The sequence below is a fragment of the Falco naumanni genome, chromosome 10 (genome assembly GCF_017639655.2).
Source record: "Falco naumanni isolate bFalNau1 chromosome 10, bFalNau1.pat, whole genome shotgun sequence".
Classification (NCBI taxonomy): domain Eukaryota; kingdom Metazoa; phylum Chordata; class Aves; order Falconiformes; family Falconidae; genus Falco; species Falco naumanni.
Genome location: NC_054063.1, coordinates 17,356,568 through 17,383,635, shown reverse-complemented (window position 1 = coordinate 17,383,635; position 27,068 = coordinate 17,356,568). Strand labels below are relative to the sequence as shown.

The 27,068-nt window shown below is 39.9% G+C and overlaps 1 protein-coding gene across 3 annotated transcripts in view; it reads right to left on the bottom strand.

Annotated features, from left to right (window-relative positions):
- The window catches only part of ANO1 (anoctamin 1), an 82,549-nt gene that overhangs the window by 9,139 nt on the left and 46,342 nt on the right, over positions 1–27,068 (bottom strand). The window contains exons 7-24 of one of the 3 annotated variants that reach the window (XM_040608092.1): positions 26,415–26,466; positions 23,731–23,796; positions 23,177–23,232; positions 21,592–21,633; positions 18,017–18,081; positions 17,324–17,458; positions 15,819–15,979; positions 11,921–12,003; positions 10,107–10,118; positions 9,177–9,248; positions 7,182–7,259; positions 6,001–6,075; positions 4,457–4,658; positions 3,599–3,710; positions 2,911–2,968; positions 2,705–2,805; positions 2,132–2,277; positions 541–693 (exon numbers count right to left, since the gene is read on the bottom strand). In XM_040608092.1, coding sequence (XP_040464026.1) covers positions 541–693; positions 2,132–2,277; positions 2,705–2,805; positions 2,911–2,968; positions 3,599–3,710; positions 4,457–4,658; positions 6,001–6,075; positions 7,182–7,259; positions 9,177–9,248; positions 10,107–10,118; positions 11,921–12,003; positions 15,819–15,979; positions 17,324–17,458; positions 18,017–18,081; positions 21,592–21,633; positions 23,177–23,232; positions 23,731–23,796; positions 26,415–26,466 — 1,669 coding nt within the window. The remainder of the gene's footprint in view (positions 1–540; positions 694–2,131; positions 2,278–2,704; positions 2,806–2,910; positions 2,969–3,598; positions 3,711–4,456; positions 4,659–6,000; positions 6,076–7,181; positions 7,260–9,176; positions 9,249–10,106; positions 10,119–11,920; positions 12,004–15,818; positions 15,980–17,323; positions 17,459–18,016; positions 18,082–21,591; positions 21,634–23,176; positions 23,233–23,730; positions 23,797–26,414; positions 26,467–27,068) is intronic. The other 2 variants (XM_040608090.1, XM_040608091.1) reach the window with 2 other exon arrangements.

Genomic DNA, 27,068 nt, shown 5'->3' with positions numbered 1-27,068 from the left:
GTTAGCCCCCGCAGTAAAGGGAGGACTGGTCAGTTGTCACTGTCTCACTGCAGAGCCCAGTTCCAGCTAGATTCACTGCAGCTTTCAAGCCTCACCCTTCCAACATTCATGCTGAATAGGGATGAAGGGATACATTGACCCACAGACTTTTGAGTCTCTTCTTGCTCCCAAGTGTATTTTTCCAGGCCAGCCCAGAGTTATTAAATGCAGAAATTTTTGCTTCTGCAAGAAAACTGCATTGCCAGAAAGAACTGTTGATGCGCAAACCATGCGAGATATTTCGCTGTTGTATTGATCATTTTGATTTGAAAAGTGATACTGTTTGCTTAATAAAATATTAATCTGAATTTAAAGCTCTGGTCTTTCCATTTTAAAAGTAAAGCCTCAATAAGTTATGACAGTTCACAGTTAAGCCACAGTCTAAAGTTTTGAATTTTCCTATAAATATCTTCCTGTTAATGAAACTAACTCAGCATAATAATATCCTGCCATCAATCCAGGAATAAAGAAACAGGGATAACAATAGCAATGTGCACTTACCTATATCCTTTGCTCTGACTGCTACCGGTCTCCTCAGCTCAGTAACAAATTTTTTCGCATCTAGACGGATTTCAATGATGTTGTTCAACAAAGCAAACAAAGGCGCCAGCGGGAAGGATGCAACGAACAAAGTTACAAACCCAAACTGAATAACTGAAAAGGAAAAATAAACCATTTCAATGGCTGTGGTCAGTATTTATCAAATGCATGCATCATCATGTCGGTGCCAACCCCCAAATTCTACCAAGATGACACATGCTAGGAGACTAAATGACATTTTCTGTGTCAGGCACAGTTTGCCTGGCTACTGCTCCATTCGGGCACTGAAGGGCCCGTTGCCCCTCTTGCAAAAGGCAAGGCAAAGTAACCAGAAGGTTGGCGAAGCTCCTAAACCAATTTTGCCGTGGGAGAGGCTGGCACAGGAGCGACCTGAAGGAGTATGGCAGTGACCATGTTAGCTCCACATAAACTTGTCACGCTCCACCCAGCAGGTTTTTAGACCTCACCAGTCCCACTGGAAGCTTTCTCTTCTGAAGTATAGAAACTTCTGGGCTTTGAAAACGGGCGCTACTGATTCTCTGCCTTTCCTGGGAATAATTTGCTTCCTACAACCTGGGATCTTACTTGCTTTTGTTTGGTGAGGACATCACTTTGATGTCATGCTCCTCCTGGTACTGTTAGTGTCCCATCTTTCTTTTTCTCTGTTCCTTCCAATTGCTGATGTCAGTAACTGCACCTTTTCTTATTTTTAGGAATGGACAGCATGACCTCGTAGTCCGTACTGTTAAATTTCAATCTGTTTCAACTACTCTGAACATCAAGGTCATCAGATATTCTAATGTGCCTCTGCATTTACTGAGCACGCCACTTTTTGGTATTAGTATGCTTCATTGTCCTTTACGACTATTTTTGCCTAGTAATTCCTTAAAATATTAAATAAAGTTGCTCTTTTAAGACAGAACCTTCAGGAATGCCTGATACTGCAGCAAACAGCATGATGTTGAAGAGTTCGCAGCCTTTCCAAGATTGAAAATAGGAAAAGAAATGTAGTTGCACAGCTGCAGCAATGTAGAGCTAATATCCAGTGCTTAAATAATACATTACTTAAAAAACCCATTATATATGAGCTGTCAAGTACAACCTAGTCTACAGGCACCTATCTCTCTCAGATTTAGTCCAGATTTTAGAAAAAAAGAAACAATCTGGTGTCAGAATACATAGTGGAAATGATCAAACCTGAATTAATTAACTAATTTCCAGTGTAGGGTACAACTGATGATAAAACATGCCTCACATTCTCAAGTTCATGCCATTTAATCATTTGCATTTGAAACTTGACAGTGGCATGTCACATGGCTTGAAAGAAAATATCTAAAACAGTGATGAAGGAAGGTGTCAGGAACAGCAGAGAACACAATTCAGCCCTGAAGCAGCCAGTGGCTGGCTGAAACATGCTGCAGTCCAAGACTATACATTTTAATAATTAAGTTATGTCTCATATCCACTGTCCGCTGAATCGACAGTTCAAAACCCTCAGCTCTCCCAATTAGAACAATTACGGTTTAAAATGCCTTCTTTCCACCTCACTCACTCATTTCCATATATTCAGGGGTAAGTCCAGCGAAAGGCTCCAGGTTATAGTCCACTTCATAACGCTGCTTTTTTTTCATGTGCTCTTCATGGTCTAAAGAACGCCGACGCTTTAATTTCATGTATCGTATAAATTTCTTCATTTTTCTGGGGGAAACGGAAATGATTCCGTTAGCGTGCCATTTTGGTCACAGTGCCCGTTTTTCAGTTCTTTTACATTATCAGACACAATAAGCTCCATACTATCCTCATAAAAACTGTGCAAGAGCCTCCGTGCACTGAAGTATCAGGGATGATCATACATAGGTGCTGTAACACGGTGTGAGCGAGCCACATGTTCAGCAAGTATTATAAGTCTTGCTAACCTGTAGGAAAGCCATAGGTTGCCCAACACTTTTCACAGACATCTGCATTGCTGGATGCAGCTGCAATTTGCAACACAGCAGACACAGGCTTACTGCAAAAATCTTGCGGGTAGCTCGTGAACCACGTTCATGTCACGAGGCAGCAGATATACAGCGTACTGCCCACACGTTTAAAACAAACAAACAAACAGACAAAAGTTGCTACTTACGGGATGCCAATCTCAAACAAATTGTTCTGAATCAGCTGCTTGCCCAACATGATGATACTGAGCTGGATGCACAACTCCATCAGGCAACCGCCTGGAGCACACTAGGGTGGACAGGGGAAATGCCAGTCAGAAACCTGCTGCATCCCTGTGGCAGGGGCAGCTGCTCCCACCCAGCGTGATCACAGACAGGCTGGAAACGCAATTACCTCTTCCATTCGGAAAGAATGGAAAATGTAGACGTAGTCTCCTGGACGTCCAACAAATCTAGGGCACAATAGTTAGGATTAGAAACTTAATATGTATTTTATACTTGCATATTTGATTCCTAAATTTATGTCAAACTCTACGCCTTTGAGTGAGACCACCTAACCTTTAGTCCTGAAAAAGTGAGTAAGAATAATTATCTTTGATTTTGTTTTACTGAGTAAGCCCTGTTTCCTGAGTAAACAACTCAGTAAAACTGCAAGTCTTGTGTCCTACAATATTATAGGCACACCTTGGCAGAAACCCTCTGTGGTAATCCTCATTTCTCTTGCATTAGCTGGAACATGCCACGCGGAGTATTTATTTTAGCCTCGTGCTTTCATGCTGGTTGCAAAAAGAGAGATGAAACTTGCTATGATATAAAGTTAGGAGTGGTAAATAGACAATGGTAATTAGCCTGATGGGGGATTGTATCTAAACATACAAAGCTATCTTTACGAAATGGTTTTAACAAATTTGAAACAGCAAAGTACCAGGTCCCTGCTTTATCCCATGAGGCTGCAGATTTTTGGGGTCAATACTGAGTTTTTAAAGCAGATTTACCTTATCACCTAACTACGGTCTTGGCTCAGCTACAGCTGCCCCATAAGCAACATGCTGAAACCCCGAGCAGCCGTTTGCGTTACTCACCGGCCTTTGAAGAAAGCGACGTAGAAAATGGGTGTGTAGGCATTGACAAATTTCAGCAGGAAAGCCTTAAAAATCAGCCGCTCTTCAAAATTTTTGTCAGTTTTTGGCACCTCTGGAACCAATGTGATATGGATAAGAAATGTTAAGGAATTATCCTACCTGCAACATTTCAAGATCTTATAAATGTGGACTTTGGAAAACATCAGCCATCTTTTAAACAAAATATATATATATATATATATATATATAGCAATATATATTATTAAAGCAATATGGCCTCACTGAGGTCAGTGGTCAATCTGCTGGGCATCAACACCATTCAGATGTGTTACAACAGTAATTCCAATTTTATCACACATCTGGCTGACCTCCATGACAATCATTTGAAGATGGACAAGAACTTATCTGAAAAGACTTCTGGACCTTTTGTCACTGATGCTTTTTGGAAATTATTTTTAAAAGATTTATTTTTTCTACAGTGTTTTTTTTGCACTCCATAATTTTGCATTTCTTGACATATCTTATGCCAATTAAAAAACGACAGAAAATGAAAACGTATTTTGCATGATACAGAAGAGTGAAGCCTAAGATTAGGTATAGGAATTTCTGCTGTATCCCCACCACCCATAACTGGATTAGTGATTAGCACTGCAACTGCTGAAAGAAAAACTTTTTGCCTTTCCAAAAAGCCAAATCCATGTGCACTTTGATGTTTATAAATAGCTGGTTGGAATTTTAGCCACACATTTGAATTTCCTAGGTTTGCTCATCATTTTGAAGTTAATCATGACAGCTAGTCATTTGTGTCCTCTCATTTAAAATGGCTCAAGCAAATATCAGTTGAAGATTTAAACCTACCGATCTGAGTTAGCCACCTTGCAATGCAGCCGTATACTTCATCCAGGATGATGATAACAACCAAATTGATGATGACTGCGGTGGCAGTGACGGTGACCCTAACGCTTGACCGGCCCGAGGGAGTAGAACTGATTGCCAGTGCAGCTGCAGTCGAGATCCGGTATATTATGACTCCAAACACTATGGCGAATGTCAGCCCAACCTGCAAGTAAGAACAGCACAGCCTCTTATGAAAGATTTAACTACAAATACTTTTCTTGGGACTTAGCAATGACCTTAAAAATGGGATCTCTGGGCCACATCCCAAAGTCCACCGAACTCTGCATTAAGGATCCCAATCACTTTGATGAACTGTGGGAAAAGATCCTCTTTTGCTAGTAATTTGACCATCAGATGAAAAAATTGATACCACAGTCACATGCAAAAGGATTTTTTTTAAAGGCACCTAAATGTAAACTACTTGCTCATATTAAAAGCATCGGTGGGCGTCCTTTCAGCCCTAAGAGCAACAGCATATATACATGGTATTTGCTTTATTATAAAAGCAAGCCAGGATTGCAGCAGAGAGGAGTATTTCAGCTTAAGTCTGCCCACAAGCCTTGAAACACCCTACTGACACCCGCTGCACTGTCATAATCCCAAACTGAAATTAATTCTCATTAAATCAACGCACCTTTGGGCAATATAAAGGTGCACAAAATCTTACTCAATTTTTCACTGCTTAAATAGAGGAACAATTTTAAAATGTGAATCATATAAGACACTGATTATTCAGCTGAGAATATTAGATTTACTGCATTTGCATTCCCTGAAAACAGAAATAAAAAATAAACCCAAAACCCAGCCCAAACCAGAATCTCTATCCCTCCAAAAAACCAAATGAACTCAGTTAGTCTGGTATATTCTACCCTTAGGACTTTGGCTTTTTTATCCATCTGCCAATCTGTTCCATTTTTTGAATTATTATTATTTCCTTCAAAATTTGTTTTAAATGCTGATACTTTATCAGCAAATGGAAAAAGGCTGTTCTCATCATTACGTTACCTTTTCTTGAATTAAGTGCTCTGTTTGCAATTCTCCTGTTACGTGGTATAACCCCAAATTTGACTGACTTGTTAAAAATCCTTGCAATCAGGACTGCAATTGGCCACATCATTTCTTTCAAAAAAGTTTGGTATAAAAATGACACCATTCTTGACTTCCTGACTTCCTGACTACCTTCTGAGAGGTCGCTCTGTACTTTTTAAGCTTCATCCCATCAATGGTGGTGGTAATTTCCATTTCTGTGTCCTCATTTTTCCCCTAGCCTATTTAGGTATTCTTATTTCTTTGCTTGAAAGAGACAGCAAAGTAGAAATTCAAGCTCTTGCAAAGATTTTGGATTATAAAACAGTTAAATGCTTGAATTTTTTCACTGGGGAAAAGCCATGGTGAACCAGATCAGTCTGATAAAGTCTGTCACAGTTTCACCAACAGTTCCATCACTTCTGTTCTATACAATGACTCTGTAACACAACTTTTAGGTTTTGCTGGGTGATGCTTACCATGAAGATAATGCCAACAAAATTGGTTAGATAGGCTGGAAAACGATCCTTCCATGTCAGCTTTTCTTTATCTGTCTAAAATTTGGAGGGGAAAAAAGGGTACATTTAATGAAGACAGAGTGTGTGATTTTGCACGGGACAAAAACAGAGAGGGGGAAAAAAAGGCTAGCAAATACACGACCGGTTAGAAGATGCAGACACAGTGTTTACAGTTACTATTCCACACAGGCAAATTGTTTACTGCGTATCTAGGTTCAAACTGGTCAAGCGCCTGCACTGCGAGTATAAATAAACCAGATTTTTCTGTATACTTTTTGAAGGAAACATGCAAATAGGCTGTCACAAACCATGAAGTAAGATCCCTCTTACTCTTAAATATTTTCTTTTGCTTTCCCTAGAAAAATTCTTCTTCGTCTCTCCCTCCCCAGCTAATATTTGTAGCTTTCCAGTTGTACAAGTGGTTCCACTGAAATATAGATTAAGTATGTTACTGAGTAACTCCAAGATGAATGCACAGTTGACAGGGAATATCTTGCTTTGGTGTGTGGTAAGACTGGAAATTCCTTCCAGTGTGATTTTTAATATAAAATCCAGAATGATTTTTAAATACCTGACTACCCACGTGGAATTCAATGGACCATGCCAATACGAGTTAAGATGTGCATGTATAATAATTCTTTGTAGGATACCCTAAATCCAGTCAACCAGCCACTGCCTTGATTTGGCCAGGAAAATTTCATTTAGAACAATATTGCACATCTAGAGTCCTTCATAAGCTGTGATGCCAGGAATTGTTTCTACATACCAGAAAATAAACAACAGAAGGAACATTATGGAAGATGATGCAGAAGGAACATAAAAATATTACTCAAATTCTATTTTTATTACATGCACGTTGTCTCAGGGAAGTGCAAGCAACTCTTTCAACACACAGCCCATGCTCCACTGCACAACATAACGTCAGTCCAGGATGGTAAACCTAAGATTAGCCATGCAGTGCCATTCCCAACGCATAGAAACAGTGTCCCAAAGAGTGCTGAAGAAACAAGGGGAGGAAGGGGAAGAAACCCAGAACTGAATGTGAATATTAAACAAAGGTTCAACAGCCAAAAACAAATTGATTTGTGTCTTCCATAATTACTCATAATTTGAGTTTCTTCATAAGTTTGAATAAAAAGAACCAATTTCACCCCAGCCATGACTGTCTTAACTCTTTGTCTCCATTTGTTTGCTGTCTCTTCTGGAAAATATCGGTGCTTCTGATGGCAGTCAAAGGAAACAAAAAAAGGATCGGGCAATATAGCATTACAAAGCACTCTAAATTAATCTATATACTCTCTACTGACTCAGCATACATAGCGGTTTAGCCACAAGTGAATGCTCTATTAGTTTGCTTAAGGCTTTGTGTTTCAGCTTTATGTTAATAAAACATAACAACAGCAAAAGACAAACTCTTGCCCCAAATCCTAGGGTAGATCAAGCAATCCCGAAAAGGATATTCCCTTTCTAATTTAGGATTGTGCCCTTCTTTTTCCTTTATGGTATATAAAGTATATAATTTTTTTTTTTCCTTTTAAAATATTTCTTGAAAAAAGTATGAGCAACTTCTGGTTTAGCTTTAGGTATTTCTTCTTTAAGAAGATTCCCAAATCATCTTACAAGTGTTGAATTTGAACTTTAACACTGTAGATCCTAATGAAAAATAATTACCAACTCTTTCAGAAAAAACTCCTTTTCTCATGTTTCCCAAATTAGTAACATCCAGATTGAACACAGCCCAAAAAGTTATAAATAGTCTGGTTAAAAAAAAAAAAAATATCCTCTTTTAATTGCTCAGCTTTTGTCCTCCAGTATTTGGAGGCCACCATTCATTAATTGATTACCCTACAGTCTTCCACATTTAAGATCTGAATTCTTAATATAGCCAAAAGTACAGTGAGTTGCAGGGTTTTAGCAGAATACAACAAAGTCTGATTCAAACATTGTTTATCCACTAACTCAACTTCTTCTTCTTCTGCAGGGCTTTTTAAAGCAGTGCTGTAAGGTATTGCATGTGACACTGAACCGCTTACACACAGCACCCTATAGATTAACACAAACATACCACCATCAGCTTTGGAGCATCTTTTAAAAGGGACCCAACAGTACTCAAGTATAAGCACGTGACAAAATCTGACACAGATAGTTTAACACCAGTCCAATCTATATATGCTGTCTCTTCAAGCATATGTCATGTTAACATGGTTATTGCAGTTGTATTTCTATAGGTTTTTCATAAAATCCCAATTTAGGGTATGGTTCCACTCTACTGTGCTGCTGGCAGCAGATACAAAAGAGGAATTTCTGCTGACAGGTTTTGCTTATGCAGGAGCTTTTATTTCTCTGCTTAAAAATGCATTCATACAAATGGCTGAATTCTTGCAGTTAAGGGGGAATAACTGCTGGTAGGGTGGGAACCAGGATGTGAGGGAGAAAAGGAGCTTTTTCATATCGGTCTGCTGCTGACAGACGGGAATAAGGAAGCAACTGCTTCAGCGAAAGGGCAGGGGAGCGGCTCAGAGGGATTGCACCATCCGCTGGCAAGATGCACGCGTCCCTGGGATGGCTGGTAGCACCTTCTTCATGGTGATGTAAAGAGCAAGTTAAAAGTAAAAGCGAGCGCTACCTGATTCAGTGGAATAAAATGTTTTTAAAAGTTATGTTTTTAAAAGGCAGAAAGTTATTATCAGAGCTGGAATTCAGCAAGGAAATTGGTGTTAGTACTATTCATTAATGCTCTAGTAGTATTTTTATTTACAAAGTCTAGCAAGACAGAGAACCTCTCCTGAGAGGCTTTAGGTACTGATACCAGCACAGAATAAGATGCTTTGCTGCAGTTTTCTCAAACTTGATTCGTTAGCCTAACAGAGGCACCCTTTCAACCGGGCTCAATTAACTTCCCTAAACCACACTCCCATATCTAATTATTAAAGACATTTCTAGACTTAATCAGGTCTTGTGCACTGGCATACACCGAGTATCCCATGTATGCTAGGACTGAAGACATCTGGAATTTTAACACAATGTGCAATGACTCTATTTTTTACCTGTTTCTTATTCTTGGCTCAGTGCCTGCTATAATGACCTTCTTTTTCAAAGTCTTTTATAAATTGAAAAAACAAATATTTTTACCATACCTCTTTATGTTTGTGTTCTTTTCTCAGTGATTTTTCTAAAACTTTAGCTTCATATTCTGCTCTTGGATGATCCTGTGAAATAAGTCATATTTAATATAAAGCAAAATTATTTCTTTTCTGTATCAGCTACACATGAACTGTTTGCAGGTCAGTTTCCTGATCATTTCTGAGTTTTCTAACTGGATTCTAATTCACTTGGTATGTCATTCACGTCAACTGACAGTTGACTGTAATTAAAAAAGAACATTAAATCCCGTATCATTCACAGTTCTACAGCAGCAACTGCAGAATGATCTGGACTCACTATCAGACACCCACGTGCAATACCATGTAGATTAAATTTAGTACATGAGAGTATACAGCACAACCTGCTGTTAGCATGGTTCATACCAAGTGCCATTATTCTTGGATTTTAATTACCTACATTTTTGATAAACATTAGATTTTTCATGTCATTAACTGTAATTTCAGTGATCCTCATCTCATGAGGGTAACAGTCATCTGCTGTAAATATGCAAGATACTTGGCTTTGGGGTCCCAGAAAATTGTCAGTTGGGGTCTTCCCCTAATCCTGTCTCAGTCAAAATCCACAGATTACCCATGTGCATTGAAGGAGAAAGTGTAGGAAACACTCAGAAGTAGGAGACAGCCAAAAGATTCAGAAAGATTCACGGACTCAGAATTCACTACAATTATGCATTCACAAAAGACTCAGGATTTACAATTATGCATCGGATGGGAAACAGAACTGAGTTGAAAAAAGTCTGAGCAAGTGGAGAGGGGGAGGGTGTAAAGGCAAAGCAATCAGTGGGAGGTCTAAAGAAAATCTGATGCTTGAAAAAGAAACGGTGGAGATCAAAAGATGGCATTCATCAGTAGACATGTAATAAAAAAAGGTAGGAGCAATTAAAAAAAAAATGTTTTCCAAACCTTGACTGCCTCCTTCAGGAAACCAGAAAAAACCACGAAAAACAAGAAAAAAAAAAAAACAACAAAAAGAATGATTACTGAACTGTTGCAGATCATATTGGATTTATATTTTTAATATTACATGAAACAAGCATAGGTACAGTGGATGGCTAGGCACTACCAGAGAAAATTAGTCTACTCATGTTCTACAACTTTTATTAACATTACTGTAAGTATTGTATGAACTAGGTGTCCCTAAAACACTAGAAGATGAGACACTCGGGGGGGTTTAGTGTACCACTGGAAACCCTGACCCTTCAATATGGTTCAGTTTCACCCAAATCAGAAACAGGAGGGGCTTAAATTCTCCTCTAAACCCATGACTATATTATCTAGCGTTGACTACACAAAACAAAGAATAAAATATACTGTATTAACAGCTGCTGTTTTAGCTGTGTAGAGCTCTGGACTCAGACATGAAGGGGACAGACACCAGAAGGATACAGTTAATCCTTTCTACTTTCATGTATGCTAACAACAAGTTACCAAAAATAAAAGAGCATATAGTATCCAGGAAATAAAACCCTATATTCTCTCCCAGTAAAATAGGTATGATCTAACAAAGCTCGTGGCATAGAGGCTGCTGGCATAGCACACCTAAATATATTATGGAGGAGATAAACATATTAAGAGAAGGTAATTCAAGCAGAAGGGTTTTGGGGGTGAGGCGAACAATAAACTGTGCCAGGCTCATCAAGCTGCACAGTGCCAAACCCAGAGCTGGTGAGGTTTTTGTTTCACGTGAGCAATATTTGTTGTGTATCTATTTAGAACATCTAGAGATATGACAAGGGCGGTCATACTTATTTTAATAACAACAACAGTACAAAAAAACCCCAGCCAGCCAGCAAACAAAGCAGCAGACGCCTGTACAAGCCATGGGTCCTAGCTCAGAACCTGCAGCAGGGGTTTCTCAGCACGGCTAGTCACATACGATGGGAAAAAGGAAGGGACCTGCACATCGCCGCCGCTTCTGAACTGTGGTACAGCCCTGGGCAAGGCTGCTGGGGCTAAGACTGCGTTACAGCCCTGGAAGGTGTCTCCTTTTTAGTAAAGCGAAAGAATTAAAAAGAAAAAGGTGGGATACAGCTTCTCAGCTGGCTGGGGATTGTCTCTCCTTTCCTTCTAAAACTTAATTGATTTTTAAGTCCTTTTTTTACACAGATTCCGCTTTTTTCCCTTTCACACTATTTAGCACACTTAGCATAAACCTAGCTAGTGATATTCTTTTTTTTAGCAAATGAAAAAAACCCTGCATACTGTGTCCCTCCCAATAGCCCAAGCCCACATGTCTGGCAATATTTTCTTTGGTATTTTCCAAGTCACGGCTTGATCCTGCATCGTTAAAGTTAATAGGAATTTTTCAGTGCTTTTTTACAGTGCTGTAACTTTATCAACTTCAATACATTCATTTCTGATTTACAGCAGCATGAGATGAATGAGGTCCTTAGTTGTTAGCACCCTGACATCAGCCCAGCAGTAAGATCTGAGCTGTATGTTCCATGCCTATGCTGCTAGGTGTGACCAGACTACACACTTCAAAAAAATAGCAGATTTTGTGGCTATACAATTACATTTCTATGGCAACAAGACATACTAGTCATACCCTTGCTATAAAAATCTCAAATAGTTCATGTACAGAGATTTTCCTTTCTTTGAAATGACGGAACCGCCCCAAGAGCAGTTCCCTGTGAGGCAACGTCTATCGGCTTGGGGCAAAGAGCTATTGGTAACACCACGGTGGAAGTCAAAGAGTCAGAACTGAAGGGACAAACCTCCTCCTCTTCAAACCCAGTCAGGTCCCACCTGTAGTTGAGACGCATCTGTTTTCTCTTCCAGTGTTCCATAAAGGTGGCAGCTGAAACAACAGTTTCAGAATTATTTTGACATTTTACCAAAAAAAAAAAAAAAAAAAAAAGAAAAAGAAAGAAAATCGCAGCAGCCTCTGGGGTTTGTCTTAGGAGGCACTCTGGCCACACCGCCCATCACCTGCCGTGTGTCTGCGGGCTCACACCTCCCAAGGGTCTCAGCAGGTGCAATAGCGTTTCACATACCGGGCCAGGTTAACTTCATTCTTGTGACCCATATTTCACAGTAATGTCTCTCTGGGAAATACTGAGGCATTAGAAGCTAAACTTTTTATCTAGGTAAGCTAAAAGAAATGGCATTTACTACATCCACAGCTTCATACGGAAAGACGCCTACAATTTTTTAAGGTGTCTAAGACAGACAGACACCCAAACTTATTTAAATATTTGTATGTGTGACTATGGTATTGTTGGTCTTCATCTGCATGTAATTCCATCTGTAAATCCAAATAAACCTGTGTTTTATCTCTACAAAATATGAATGACTTAACTAGTCCTGTTCTGCTGGTATAGTTATTCCCTCAAAGACAGCAAGATAAAGCATTTTTATATTGTTATAATTACATCCATTTAGTGGTCATAATAGTATGATTAGCTCTAATTATCACACCCAAACCCAAATACTCATGCCAGCTACAGGTGGACAGGCTGTTAAAGAGAAAGCCTTTAAGGGTTTTGATCATTAAAAATGCTGCCATTTTCTTTTTGATGGAGAAGACTTACAGAAAAGAAGCCTCATTAAAGTAATTCCTGAGTCCCAGTGAATGATCCCGGTCTATATCAGTCTATCTGCCTCTGAGACCGAGCAAGTTCTCAGAGGACATATTTAGATGCTGGGAATACACCAGTGCTGTACAATAAAGAAGTGATTATGAAACAGGCAAGTCTACCAAGAAATGGTGTTCCCAGGGGAGTTTCCCGCAGTGAGTATTAACAGATGTGCTCAGAAACATTCATGTCCAGAAAGACCAGAGGCAGGGGGAGGGTAAGAAAGTTGAATAGAGAGGAAAGGACACCCTCACGACTGGAACCAGGCTAGGGTCACGATATTAATTTGCCTTCCAAGAGAAACTCTCATGTGCAGAACTTACAGCTGAGCCCCTTTACAAGCCGTAGGCTTCCTGTAAATTGGGATGGCCACAGCTGTGTCTTACGAGAGTCTCTGTCATGGTCCCTGGAATTGCCTCCCCTCTCCCTGCTGCTGGCAGTTCTTGTGCTGGGGTCTGCAGCTTCCACGTTCAGCAAGAAATACAGAAAATGAACAAGAGCCGTTCCTTAGTCCTACTAGAAATCCTTCCGTGGCGCTGACTTACAACAATGCAAAATGAAAAGGCTGCATCTGAAACACAGCCAGCTCATTTCAAAAGCCCCCAGTGAACGTGCCAGGTGGTGATGTACTGCTGCTTTGCCAGGCATACCTGCATTTTCATATTTCATCTGGGCCCATAAGCATAAGTGGAGCTTAAAAATTCCCCAAGGTTACTGTCTAGATGATACTGTCTGGATTCTCTGACATTTTTAATGCCATTTAATTCCAAACAGCACTGGGCCACAGTCCATGTTTAGTGCTGAACTTCTAACCCGGGCCCAGTTTGGTGCTATAGCTGTTTTAACACTCATGTAAGTGTAGTTCTCCAGGGTGTTACAATACCCCCATGAGACAAAGAAAGCCTGGCCAAATGTTTGCTCACAGCACCCCTGAACTTGGGATCGTTTTCTTGCTATGCTAAGGATGCCCTGGGTCACCTGAGCAGGTTACTTGGGTCTCCTCTGCCTCAACTCTTCAACTATACACGAACCTAATACAACTTCTCCTTATGTGCTGTGGTGCTCACAAATGTCACTGGAGACCATATGTGTGCCTATATTTAGAGACAATTTCTATTGATACTATTTCCTTAAAAAATGAAGTACTCCTTTCATTTTTAAAAAATTCTTTTAACAAATCCTTTAGAAATGAAATTTGCAATCATGCAAATTCAAAACCTTGTGGGAAAAGTTCTGATCTTCCCAATTCAAAAATACCTTTCAGAAACAACATTCATTTTATATGGTATTGTACCACAATAAAATTTTATGTTGACCCTGAAGAACTTCAGGAATTTCACATCCCACTCCAAAACTATCATCTTAGTATTAAGCCTGATTTTGTACAGAGCACAGAAACTGGCTTCTGCCATTCTGCCTTACTTTGCCCAAGAATGTTACAAAATGGATGGAGGGACCCATAGTTGTTTGCTAAGAAAAGGGAGGTAAGCAGCATTACTTTCTAGACAACAGAGTATTTTGTGCGAGATCCACACGGGTTCACAACAATTGTAACTGAGGAAGCCCGAAACCAACACTTGACTCTCCATGTGAGAGAATCAGTCTATTTAAAGTCTCTGACACTGCATTCTGCTTTGGAGTGTATCACGTTTCTCCCTATATGCTACATGGCAAGATGATGATCTGTAAGATAGTGATCCCTCCTCTCTGCTGTGTAACTGGTCGAGTTCAACCTCCCACCACCACTTCCCAGCTTTCCTTCCAAACCTGCAGCGCTCTTGACTCCCCACTGCTCCCAAAATCCCTCTGCAGCACTGTCCTTGTCCTCTTCCTTACAGTACTTGATAATCGGCTCTCAGCATTGCATCTAAAACCTTATCTCAAATTGAGACCTTGGTCAAAAAGACACTGCTTTAAACTGAATTATGTTGAATTGTACTAAAATCAGTTCAGATGGATGGTAATGTAAAAATGACTCCCTGCATTCTAGAACAAATAAAAACTTGGGCTGTGTTTTCAGGATTAAATATAATCCAAAACAGGTTACTTGCTAACTCACAACAAGGTGTACAGGAAGGGCAAGCATCATCTTGTGCTGTTCTCACTGATGCTGGGACTTTGTGGCCATTAAACTTCAAAGCTGAGGGAATAACATGCATTTCCCTATTCTCTGTAGCCTCTCTATACAGGGCTCCCAGTCACAAACATGGGGTTTGGACCCCATCAGTTCCCACTTATCTTAACAGGCCCTCCTGGCCCCAGCAAAGATGACCAGAGGCTCCTCCCCTCTCCTCCAGCACCCATGCCTGGTGCTGGGGTGCCTGAGCAAGGGGGTCCCTATCCCTCCTGCAGCAGGGAGGAGAAAAGCCCTCAATAACGATTCCTGAAGACACTCTCACAAAGATTTCATGAGTGGGTTAATATTTTCAACTAAGTTCTACAGACATGTGAAGAAAGGTTAAGTGATGTGCTTAAAGTACAAGGGCAGTCAGCATCAGAAAAAATACCTATAATGACACTGTTCCTGCTTCATGGTCTACATGCATGATGTCTGCCTGCTGATAAACTTAATTGCATCTCAGAGCTTACTCAAGAATCAATGTTGGTTTGTCCTGCGACGCTAAAGGCCATTACACTTCCCTGCGGAGCCCTCCCCTCAACCCCAGAGTACATTAATATATTTCTTCTGTAATGTTGTAAAGTGGAAGCTGGCTCTCCAAATAGATTTTTTTTGTGTGTTGGCAAGCTGTGCAATCCTGTTAATGAAATTTTGACATACCACGCAGCAGTTTTATGACAGATGCTTAACAATTTCATTTGATGTTCATCTTGAGCAACTTTTTGAATCTTAGCCTTCAGTCCAGAATATAAATTTTGGGATGACAGTTTCATAGGAAAGAAAAAAAAAAAAAAAAGAAAGAAAAGTTCTCTATATAATTAACTGCCTGAGTATAAATATACTGGTTTATCTCTTCTGTTTCTTCCTGTTGTATCTTAAATAATTAAACACTTAACATGAAGGCATATATCTTCCTACCCCAGAGAGCCATGAAGACTGAGAAGAAGACAGTTGCAGGGTTATCAAACAGATGGCTTGCACGAGCAGTCGCACAAGCAGAGCTCATCTTCCAGTAACTGCATGTTCTGTCACATAAGGGACACATGGTGATATTGTTCCTCTGGTCACACATTTCCATACTGCAACAAAGCAACCACATATGGAAAAATCATGGTCAGTATGGCTCCATCTTCCATGCTCCAATGATCTTTGCTCCTCTGCACAGCACCTGCTTCTGGTCTGTAGGACCATCTGATACTACCCTCACAGTCCTTCCCAGCTCTCGCCCCAGTAAGCAGCTCTGTTCATAGCCTACACCGTTGTGGGGGCTGAAATCCTCGTGCAAGGCTGCTGTCTCCCTCCATCCCCAGCCCTACTTCTATTCCAGGGAATAAGAGAGAGCATTATGAGAGACACAAGGCTCTATCTTACAGTAGAAAAATAAAGAAAATAGAATTTAAAAATAATTTTTGTTTTGAAATACTAACTACAGTCACAGATAAGGTACAGGAGAAGTGCCGAGTATCAAGAGACTGGAGTTCAACCAATTTATCTTCTATGCACTGCATCTGTGAAATAGCAGCAGTGACCCTCCCTTTGACTTTCTTCAACTGTTGGAAGCAGTACAAAGCAATCTTAATGAACAACACAAAAAATAATCTATTTTTCTATATCCATTATCTGCTTTGTTACTTAGGGCTCATGGCTGATGTACAAACTATGTAATTTTCATCTACAGCTGATGATGCATGCAGGGAAAATAATGCAAAATCATAGGGCTTTAAAAATATTAAAATACAAAACTTAATAAAAAAATTAAAAATAGTAGGACATCAAGATTTTGCTAATCTGATCACAATTGCTTATTTAAGGCATGTATATTCTTGATTCATCTTTATGGCACACAATGCCCTCCTCAGCACTTTACGATGGGAAGCACTAAAACCTATCATTAGCAGTATTTTGTTGGTTTGTTTTAACATAATGATCTGAGTTAGGAAAAAAAACCAACACCTGAGCAACCAGCCAAGAATTATTTTTAGTACATCAACGCAAACTCCACAAGTAATATTAACAAAAAATGCTAATGATTTAAAAACATGCTGCAGCAGCTCTCAGCCCTTGGTAGCAAATCCATCTCTTACTGTGATCAGAAATCAGTGGGACCGCAAGCTCTCCTATCCATACGGACTTGGCTTAATTTTAAGCACAGCTTCCAAACAATGAAGTGTGTGGGGCAAGAGGAGGGAAAGCAGAGGGAGCACACCACACGCTGGCAAGTGCCAGTTGGCAGACAGACCTCGGGAAGCCACCACCAGCAAACATGGATCGGGGCATCAGGCTGTGGGTGGCACAGGGCAAGCCGTAGCAGCCAGGAGTTTTGGCTGCGCTCACCCTAGATATTAGTGACAAAACATTTCTAGAGAAAGGTTACATTGAGTTTCTAGTGGCCTCCAGCAATATAATATACTTATTTATTTTACCTTGGTATATTCTCATCCACAGTTGCACAGCCGTATAGGAAAACTATGATCCCTACAATTGAAGCTGGAATAAGCATTTGTGTATAAACTCCCAGCCAGGCAAAATACAGTCCAATCTTCTCTCCAAAGTATTTTCTGAAATACATTTTAAAAAAAAAAAAGAAATGAGAGAGAGAAATGTTTCCTATTTCTTAAAATATAACATGGCTAAAATTACGAATTGCAGCTGGATTAAGCATGGAGAAAGTAAGATCTGATGACCTGTGGGAATTTTTTTCTTCTCAGAGGACTCTCTTTCTCATGATGCTTGGAGTTAATCCAGAGATACAGGCACCATGAAAGTAAGTCATTTTTTCCCCTGTGCTTCTGCTGTGTAAGTCGGTATCTTTGGATCTCCTGTGAGTGAATCCTCTTTAAAAAGCACCTCCTTTTCTTCATGGTCTTAGCTCTCACCACCAGCAAACAAAATTAATTAAAATTATGTCCCCCACAAGCTTTCACACTAGGTGGGATATATCAGTGTGTTTTTAAACTCACAGAAACCTCCTTTTGACCCAATGAACTTCCCATTCTCCAGAAACCTCCAGCGTGGCACAGAGGGCAGCACCCCCACAGGGACACCAGCCCGAGCATCACTGTGCACAGCTTCGGCGCTGCCCAGTGGAAACACAACGTTAAGGGCTGAACTCTCACCTGACCAGGTCAATTGGTTGGTACTTATAAAAAACTCCGTAGCTTGCCCACTCCTCACACAGGAGCTGTAAAACAGAAAGGCAAAGCAAAAGTTAAAGCGCTGCGTACACAAATGTTTCTCCTTTGGTCTAGCAAACTGCAGAGCTTACGCTGTGGATCTGGTTTCAGTGCTTTGTGGTTTCAAGCCATAATCTGCCAATACACGCAGTATGCATTAAGTATTAAAAACAAATTTGATGCTCTGGCATGCTATAGTACAGTGATGAATTCTAGCACATTAAAAGGCTCTCCAGCAACTGGACTGACGGATAACTACAGCAGGGACAGGGACAGTAGTCCTGATGTTACGATCCATAGGAGGTATCTAGCGGAATGGATGTGAAAGATGAATATGCTTTGAGTTAGAAGACAGAAAAAAACCTAGCATAAACTGGTTTTTTTTCACTACACAAACCATAATATTAATCATCCATCAAGAGGTGCTGTGCAGAGGTGCCTCAAAGGCTGCATTTAAGAGTTTTTCAGCTTTAAACTAAAAGGGCACGATGATTTCCACTCGTCCTTTTGATTAGGATATGGGCCAAGGAAAACAATGATCCCCATTAGTGATTTATAAAATTAAATCCCTCACAAAAATAGTTTCCTGTGAGGCCTTCAACTTAGCTTTTACTTTGTAAAATATATAAATAGTGCTTCTCAGACCCTATTTTTTTCTTAATTCAATTCATCTAACAGAGTGAATAAGCAACCAATGTGTGTACAAACAATACTGGAGAAGAGGAACTGTGCTCACTGGCCACCCAGACATCACCTCCTCTGTGGGACAAGGGGAAGAGAAGCTTTACAAGCTCTTGTGAGGTCAGGTCTCCCTTTACTGCTCTTCTTCCTGCTTTAACCCAGGGACATGACCTTGGTAGCAGGATGTTTGTGGGCCAGCTACCGATATTTCAAGGAGATGCTTTGATGGTCACATCTGTACTCATTAATTCATTTAGCAACAACATCATCTTTTTCCTTTTTCCTCAAATGTAAAAGCACAAACTGATTATTGCTGAGGTACTTCTTTTTGTTGAACATTGGGTAAAAAATAGAGAAAAAAAAAAGACAACAAATTTCAGAGCTTGGTTGCACAAAGCTCCATCAGTGGGTGAGGGCTATACAAGCAGCTCAGCTGTGGAAGGAACTGCATCGGGGAGCCACAACCTAAACCAGCTATCATTACAGGGAGGGCAACATTATTAATCATGTTTATAGAAGAACAGACCAAAACAGGGTATTATTGCTTAAATCTGTAGGCTATTTTAACATGAGAAACTTGAGAGATGTCAGCCTCCTACAGCTCTCCAGTGAAACGCAGCAAAGCAAGGAAGGGCAGGACTGCCAGGCCTGCTGCTGCCCGTGCCCATTCCTACTTCTTGCATTTTATCACAGAAAAGTCATACAGCGAACAACATTTCTAAAGTAGTTTTGCAGTTCTCCTGCCAAATCATTAACACAAACTTTCCAAGCTGAACTGCTGTGCTTCTCATGCAAATGGTTCAAGCCATTCAAAAAAATACAGCTTTACTTTTACAGAAATATGACATCAAAAATCTAAGTGGACTGTGGATTTTCCCCTCTGCAACTCAAAATCATAAATCTTTATTAGTTTCCTAACAACAGTAAGAGCAGAAACTGAAATGTAAAGGCAGGCCTTTACTAAGCAGCATCGTTCTTGCTAATTTTATTTTTATTCTGCTTTAGGTTTCTTTCAACCACATTTTCCGAAAGTTTAAGGCCAGCTGCCTGTGTCTGGGAAACAATTAATGACTTGGGACACCTCAACATCTAGGTGCACTAGCTAAGACCCCTCCTTTTATTATTTTTTTTACTTCATTTTTACAAACTAAGTTTGTGCTGGAAATTAGATTCCATTTCTGTGATCTAAGCTGGTGAAGCATATCGGGAAAACACTAAGCTAAGGAGACTTTGCATCGATGCCATGTTTCAGTTTTGTACAACACTTCAAACCAAATTTGTGCCTAAAGTACAAATGAATTATCTCTTTTATCCTGACATTTATCAGCTTGATATTCAAAGCACAGCTTCAAAGACATGATTAGAGGAGATCAGTACACTAAATATTTACTTCATTTCTATGCCTCAAATCTTTAATTTTGTAGTTAAAAAAGGCACAGGCCTGGCCTAGCACTGGATTAGATTAAAGCAAGTTTCAAGAAACCAGAACAGACATGCCAAAACACACCACAAGATTATTTGAAGGAACTGGAAGTCAAAAGCCAAGGTAAACATTTCCAAACACACAGTGAACTTGTGAAATGAATGAATTTGTGAGGTCAGAAAAGTTAGTAATAAAAATGATAGTCCAGATGCCTTGAGGAAACATGCACTCTCATCCTGTTTTTGGTTGAACAATGTGTTGCTTAATAATGAAATGACAGGTATGTGGCATTTTTAACACATATTAATAGAGGGTGAACGTATTTTGATGAGCCATTTGCATCTTTAAGGCTCAGCAGACCTTTAATTTTGGGTACCTATTTTTTACATGACCAACCTGAAAGGCTTTACACCTGTTTTTCCTATTATCTGAATGTCCACAGCAAAGTTTTGGATATGTCACCGTCAAACAAACTGAAAAGGCAAAGTTTCAAGTCTGAAAGCCCAACATATATGGCACCTAAATTTAGTAGCTCCTCCTGAGAGAACTGGTCATAACCACTCTACTTCAGTTTTTTTCTGATACATGGGAAAAAAAAGCCTGTGTTCTTTAGAGAAGTGTGATCAGGAGTATGTAGTAATTGTACTCTGAAATTAAGAAATCAATACTTCTTCAAAGGGAGAAAAAGTTGGTTATTCTTATGAAAAGTTATTTCCTTGGAATAATTCCTACTCCTTTTACCACTATGAACAAATGTCTTTCAGTATACAAACAATAAAAACACAATTTAAACCACAGATGTATGCAAAAAGTGATGCGATGTATCAGTATACATTCACAGGGCAGCTTCTGGCTGAACAGTGCACATTAAAGCTTTGCTGAGAATGTCTCATTTCTGATAAATATTCAATCTTTATCTTTCCCAATAACTTTTATGCTTACGTTTTTCAACTGCCTCCCTCCTCCTCCCCCCAGCCCAGTTGTGATCCTCACACTCCAGATCAGCAGCACATTAATTCAGCAGAGGTTGCAGTGCTGAAACCAGAGCTCATTATGGAGTGGAGCAGGATTTACGTCAGGTTACAGATACTGGAATATGACTGAGCATATTCTCATCAGACCTGGTCTGAAATGACATCATCTGAACTTTAGGAGGGTTTATATGTAAACGCTGTCAGTACTCTTACCAACAGGGCGAGAAATGTATCATTATTGAGCTTGGTAACTTATACATGTCCATACTGCATTCCATATTTGGGTAAACTTAAAAACTGGAAAGTACTTCTACTGCTTGCCATTTAGTGCCTTTTTGCAGTATTTTCTGTGAAAATTTAGCAAACATCCAGATTCCAACAGGTGACTCTTCAGGCTGGGACTCGTGCAAATAGGTCAAACCCCCTTGATATCAACTTACTTTTCTGTCATTAGGTTCAATGTTTTCACCTTCATAGTCACCCTTTAAAAAAAAAAGAAAAAAGAAAAAAAAATCTGCGTCATTCAGTGAGTCGCGCCCAGAACTGCTATGCATCTTGCATACCCATGTATCCCACTCACTTAATGCATCAAAAACAGAAAAAGCAATCTGTAAAATAATGCTGTATTTTCGGAGTTCATTTGTCATAGCACACTTTGTCTTCTGTCATCAGGCACATTAAGAAAGTAATAATGTCCGTCACTGGGGGAAAAGGAATGAATAAGTGATAAAGGTGGCCTAAAAATGTCAAGGGAAAGGATGCGGTATTGCCATGGTATTTGGGGTTCAGCTCAGTCCACTTGCAAGAGAAGAGACTAGCTGAGAGAGCTGATCCCTATCCAGACTCTCCAAACACTCAGGGCTGATTAGATTTGAGGTTTTAATTTGGAGCTATTTTTAAATATGATACAGGAGTAAACCAAGACAATAAATAACTTATATACAAGACTATCAGTAGCTGTCAAAAGACATGAGACAAGTACATGCAGAGAAGTTTATTTAACCTTTCTGGATTTCTATGCGATATTGCTGTAGTTTAAGAGTGCCTGACATTTATGATAAACATCAGGCAGATAAAGAGGCTGTTCTGGTCTCAGTTACATCGTGATAAAACACTCGTGGTCCCGTGTAAAACCAGTGTGAGTGAGGGGAGCAGAAAACTAGGAAGACACACTTCATCTTCACATCCAGAAAACCGGCACCAGGCTCGACAGCCCTTGTAAGCTCACACAGCCAGTACATCATGAGGAACACGACTGCCACGTCCCCTTGACAGCTGTCAAACCTTTCTGTTACAGTCTAGCTAAGAGCATGTGTTTGTTAGTTCTAGTTGTACCTTGAAACTTTAAGTAAAAATGTCATCACCACCCAACTGCTGTGTACCTCTGGCAGGATAGGGATCCCCAGCTCAGCTATGAATGCCACCAAAATTCCCCACCTCTCTCTAATCCTCTTGACAAACACCATAGTTGAACACACTCTTGACATCTTACTGAACTGCTCAAAAGCAGATTTCATCAGTAAGAAGGTCTGCAGCCATGCCCAGTCCCATGTCACTTCAAGGTCTTGCTTATGCGTTTTCCCTCAGTGGCAACCAGTTGCACAGACACACAGCTACTGACACCTCTGTGCTGGCAAGGGGGATGCCAGGGAGATGTGGCTGAGGGAACAAGCTACCTGGTGCCCCAGGAATAAATACATTTCTTAACACTGATGCCAGGGATCTCAGGAGCAGGTGGTCAGAAAATAACAGAAGCATTTCATTTGCTAAGCCAGCAAAACAACTCTTCTAATGTTATGTTCAAACGTTACTTATGTTCATCAAAGTTAGAACAGAGGTGGGGCATTCATTAAAAGGAGCAGAGTGATGGAAACAACCCACAGAAGTTACTGCAGTCGTGATACAAGCAAGCAGGAAGTCAGGATCCAAAACACTCATGGCTTGGGATGATGCCATTAATATGTAACGCATCGAGGATTTCTTGTCAGATAGTAGATATGTAAAATACATGGCAAGGTCACTTACGTCATGCAAAGGATACGCAGCACTGTAAACTCCATTGGCAAGCAGACTGGTGATCCCTTGAAAAATAAAGACATAATAGTTATTTATAATTTCAAGGTTAGACAGTCTCACTTTATCATCCTTCCTGGAGATTTCCCTCAAAATAACACTCATTTGGTCAGATAATGATTTTTCTGCCATCTCATTCCTTTCCATGTAGTTTCATTTTTAATCATATAGGTTATTAAACATGACTCATTTTATGAAATGGAAAACTGCAGAGAGCAAGAGGAAGTCATATATATTTGAGAATCAAGAATTAGAAGCCAATGACTTGAAATTAGTCATTAAAATAAATTACATTTTCTGAAAAGTCAGTTTGATTTAAGGGCAAGCCTGAAGATTTGAAAGTGTACAGCAGAAGGCTCGATCACAAGAAGAATATGGCTGGAATTGATGGTGTACAGGAACACGCATACACACTCATCATCCACACAAAGTTTTGAATTAAGATTTCAGATTGCTTAGAGAAATTGTAGGGAAAGCCTTTGCAAAGACCTTGGCGTAATACTTACCATATTTACCACATTTTCGTCTTTTATTTAAAAGGGTAGTTTCCTTCTTTCTTCCCTCTCCTTTCCCTGTTTACACATCCGTTTATTAGTGACATGCATGAGGCTGAAAGCAATTAATGCTTCATCTATAAAATGTATGTGGTATAAGGGACTTGGAGGAGCCCTGCCTTCCCAGGTGTGGTAGTGTTCCTTAACTTAGGGCCAGAGTATGGATGGGTTGGGAGGAGCTAACGTGTAAGTTTGGAGGAGCACAGCAGCAAGCGGCTCTTCGACATTGCAGTCCACCGCACCATTCCCAAAGGTCACTGGGCTGGACCTGGACCTTTGAGGGCTGTAGCACATTACTCCTCTAATGTTCTTGCTGCAGCTGCTGGCATTAATATAGCTACTTCCAATTATGGAGTATTACCCACGTCTGAAGGTGTCACGTTATCTGGGAAGATACATTTGGGGATTCAACGAACCAGTCTTGGGTGCTGAATCAGAGCTAAGTCAAGTATTTGTCTTTGTGCAAGGCTAAGCTGATTAATGCCAATAAAAAAAATAAATCTGGCATTGTGGAGAATTTAAAAGGACTTCAAAAAAGGAAATAAAAATGATGTGCTGCAGTGCGCTCCATGCTGCCCATCAGTTCATTGCTAAGAAAAGAGCGTGGGACTGGATTTGAAGGAACATTGACTATGAACCAGGAAACAGCTAACTGTAGGATCACTGAGACATTTCTGATTGTTCTTGAAATGAGAATTTTCCAAGTTCATTAACATTTTCAAGATACTAATCACCTGCTGGAGGAACTACTCCAGGAATGCTCAATATCTTGCAGTATCATTGATTTTCAAAGTCCTATTTAAGATTATACAGTACTATGAATTGTCTGCAAATGTTTCCACACTTCTGGCAGAAACAGCTAGTGATCAGATTATTTTTCTAGGGCTGTGCAACCGATCGAAGACCTACATAGTACCCTTCTACATATCAGTATTTAACAATGAAGACAGGTTCATACTTTTGCAAATTTTCAAAATAAATAACAAAGACTGCAGTGTTCACTGGGCAGCCACCTTTTTCCTGCTGGGCAGAAATGTTGAAGCATTATCTGTGTTTGCTCAAATCTGTTTGCAACCTTTGCTGGGTTGTAACCCAGCATTCCAACGCTGGAACACAAAGGACCTGATTGAGTTATGCTGAGTATACCCACGGACAAGCTGGCCTAATGACATTTTTATTAGGTATACTGTGTGACCTTGCCTTTAGCCTCCCCGCTATTCAACTAATCTCTAATGTGTTTCCCATTTCAGGACTGGGAAAAAGAAAAAAAAAGAAAGAAAAAATATCAAGTGAGTAATCAAATCCAAGGCAAGAATTGAAACCGAACTGTATGACCTTCCCCTTTCGAGAGTGCAAATACGTAATTTCCAATTAAAATGAACCAGCACCAGCCTCGAGAAGGGTCCTGAAAGTCACAGATTAATTTGGATTTCCCATGCTACAGGGAAACAGTACTTCTGTTAATACTGGCTGAACACCAAAATTCAGTGTATACAAGGACTCAACAATTGTACATTGTATGTTGTTACTTCAACAGAAAAGTCAAAGCGTGAAAATCATTTTTGGCATAATTATTCTTCTATTATTTGATGTATTTCTAAGCAGCTGATGGGTCAATATTGAACAGAACTACCTGTAATTCAAGTTCCCATTGTTTTATTTAACTGCTTGTAGGCAAATAAATGCTATAACAGATTCCAACTGTTATCAAACATTTTCTCCCATGTTCACGCACTTTTCTCATACAAATTTGTTTCTATTGGTTGCCTGTTAAAAAGCTTGGATAGGAGGGAATTCACCCTTCATCCTTATATCATTTGGTTTACAATTAACTATTTGTTAATTTTGCTCCCACAGTCAAGGGGACCTATATATCACAATATGTATGAAATAAAGTATGTAACAACTGAACAGGAAACGCTGCCAACAAATCTTTCAGATGACCTGATCTGTAATTCATGTTTACCTGTATTATGAATTTACTTCTTACAGCACAAGCCCCAAGGCTGAAATCCTAGAACTACTGGCCATGGCAGTACCAATTTCACAGCAACTGACTTGCAACAACTGTTTTGAGGGCTAAGAGATGGGCCAGCTTTCAGGGTGTGCCTTAGTCCTTGGCCATTCCACCAGGGTAATCTCAGTTCCACATAGAACAATGTTTCATGCAGTCATCAGTCAAGACTACTTCACTCAAGTCATTGAAAAGCCTTCCCACGATAAAAACGTGAGGTTCCTACTTCAAAGGAATGGGCCAAACCATAGACTTTAACTGCAGTTATTGAACTTCATGGCAATACCCTCATCCGCTTCAGTGAGTGTAAGACTGAACCAACACAGAGCACATATTATCCACTGGTTTATATCACCATCCAGTCCTGCTGCAAAGGACCTAACTAACATCTGCAGGGGCTATATGCTCACTTACCACTTCATTCAAAGTCAAATCTATAAAATCACTTTTTAAAAAATTCCAAACAGCTATATTAATTAAATTTCCAAATGAAACAATTGTATCCACAAACATCAAATTAGAGGGCAGGGGAAAAACCTAAACTCCACAGCCAGTTACAACTCACAGTTATTTTCAATACCTGAAAACGATACCAATCTTAAAGCTAAATAATGTTCCTTACCCATGCTATATTTTGCTTTGGTACATGTCGTTCTTTTCAGTATTTCATAAACCTATGGAAGTAAGATAAAAGAGAGGAAAGGGTTACCTCAGATACTGCCAGTGAAAAGCACAATCTTTTTGTGTACAGCTCAAATATTGGCAAAACTAAGATGCTGATGAAGTCGTCATTCTTTAATAAAAGCCATGGTATTCAGGAAAGCAGGACTTAAAGATTTCCATCCCAATTGTCCATACAAGAGAGAAATGCTTAACTAAATAGCCAGCTACCAAGATAACTGATCAAGGGAAACAGGGTTACATTAACCACCCACATAACAGAAACGCTATTTTTGCTCATGTTAGACATTGATCAAAGATCAGAAGCCCTCTTCTATCCGGGCCAGGTGGTGTGCTGCACCACCTTTTCCCTTGCCTCTGATGGCGCAAGCTGGCTTCAATCCAAGGACCTCAGTAGAGCTTCAGGCTCTAATGTGTGCACAGCACGCAGCCATTTATCAGAAACTGGACTAACACAGGCTGACCTAAAAGTTTCTGAGCTTGCACGACCTTGGCGGCAAAACAGATGGATTTATTTTAGGTTATATTGCATTTATTGTCAAATAACCTTTGCACATCTGAGCATGCCACCCGAGTGGTTAGGCTTTCAGCCACT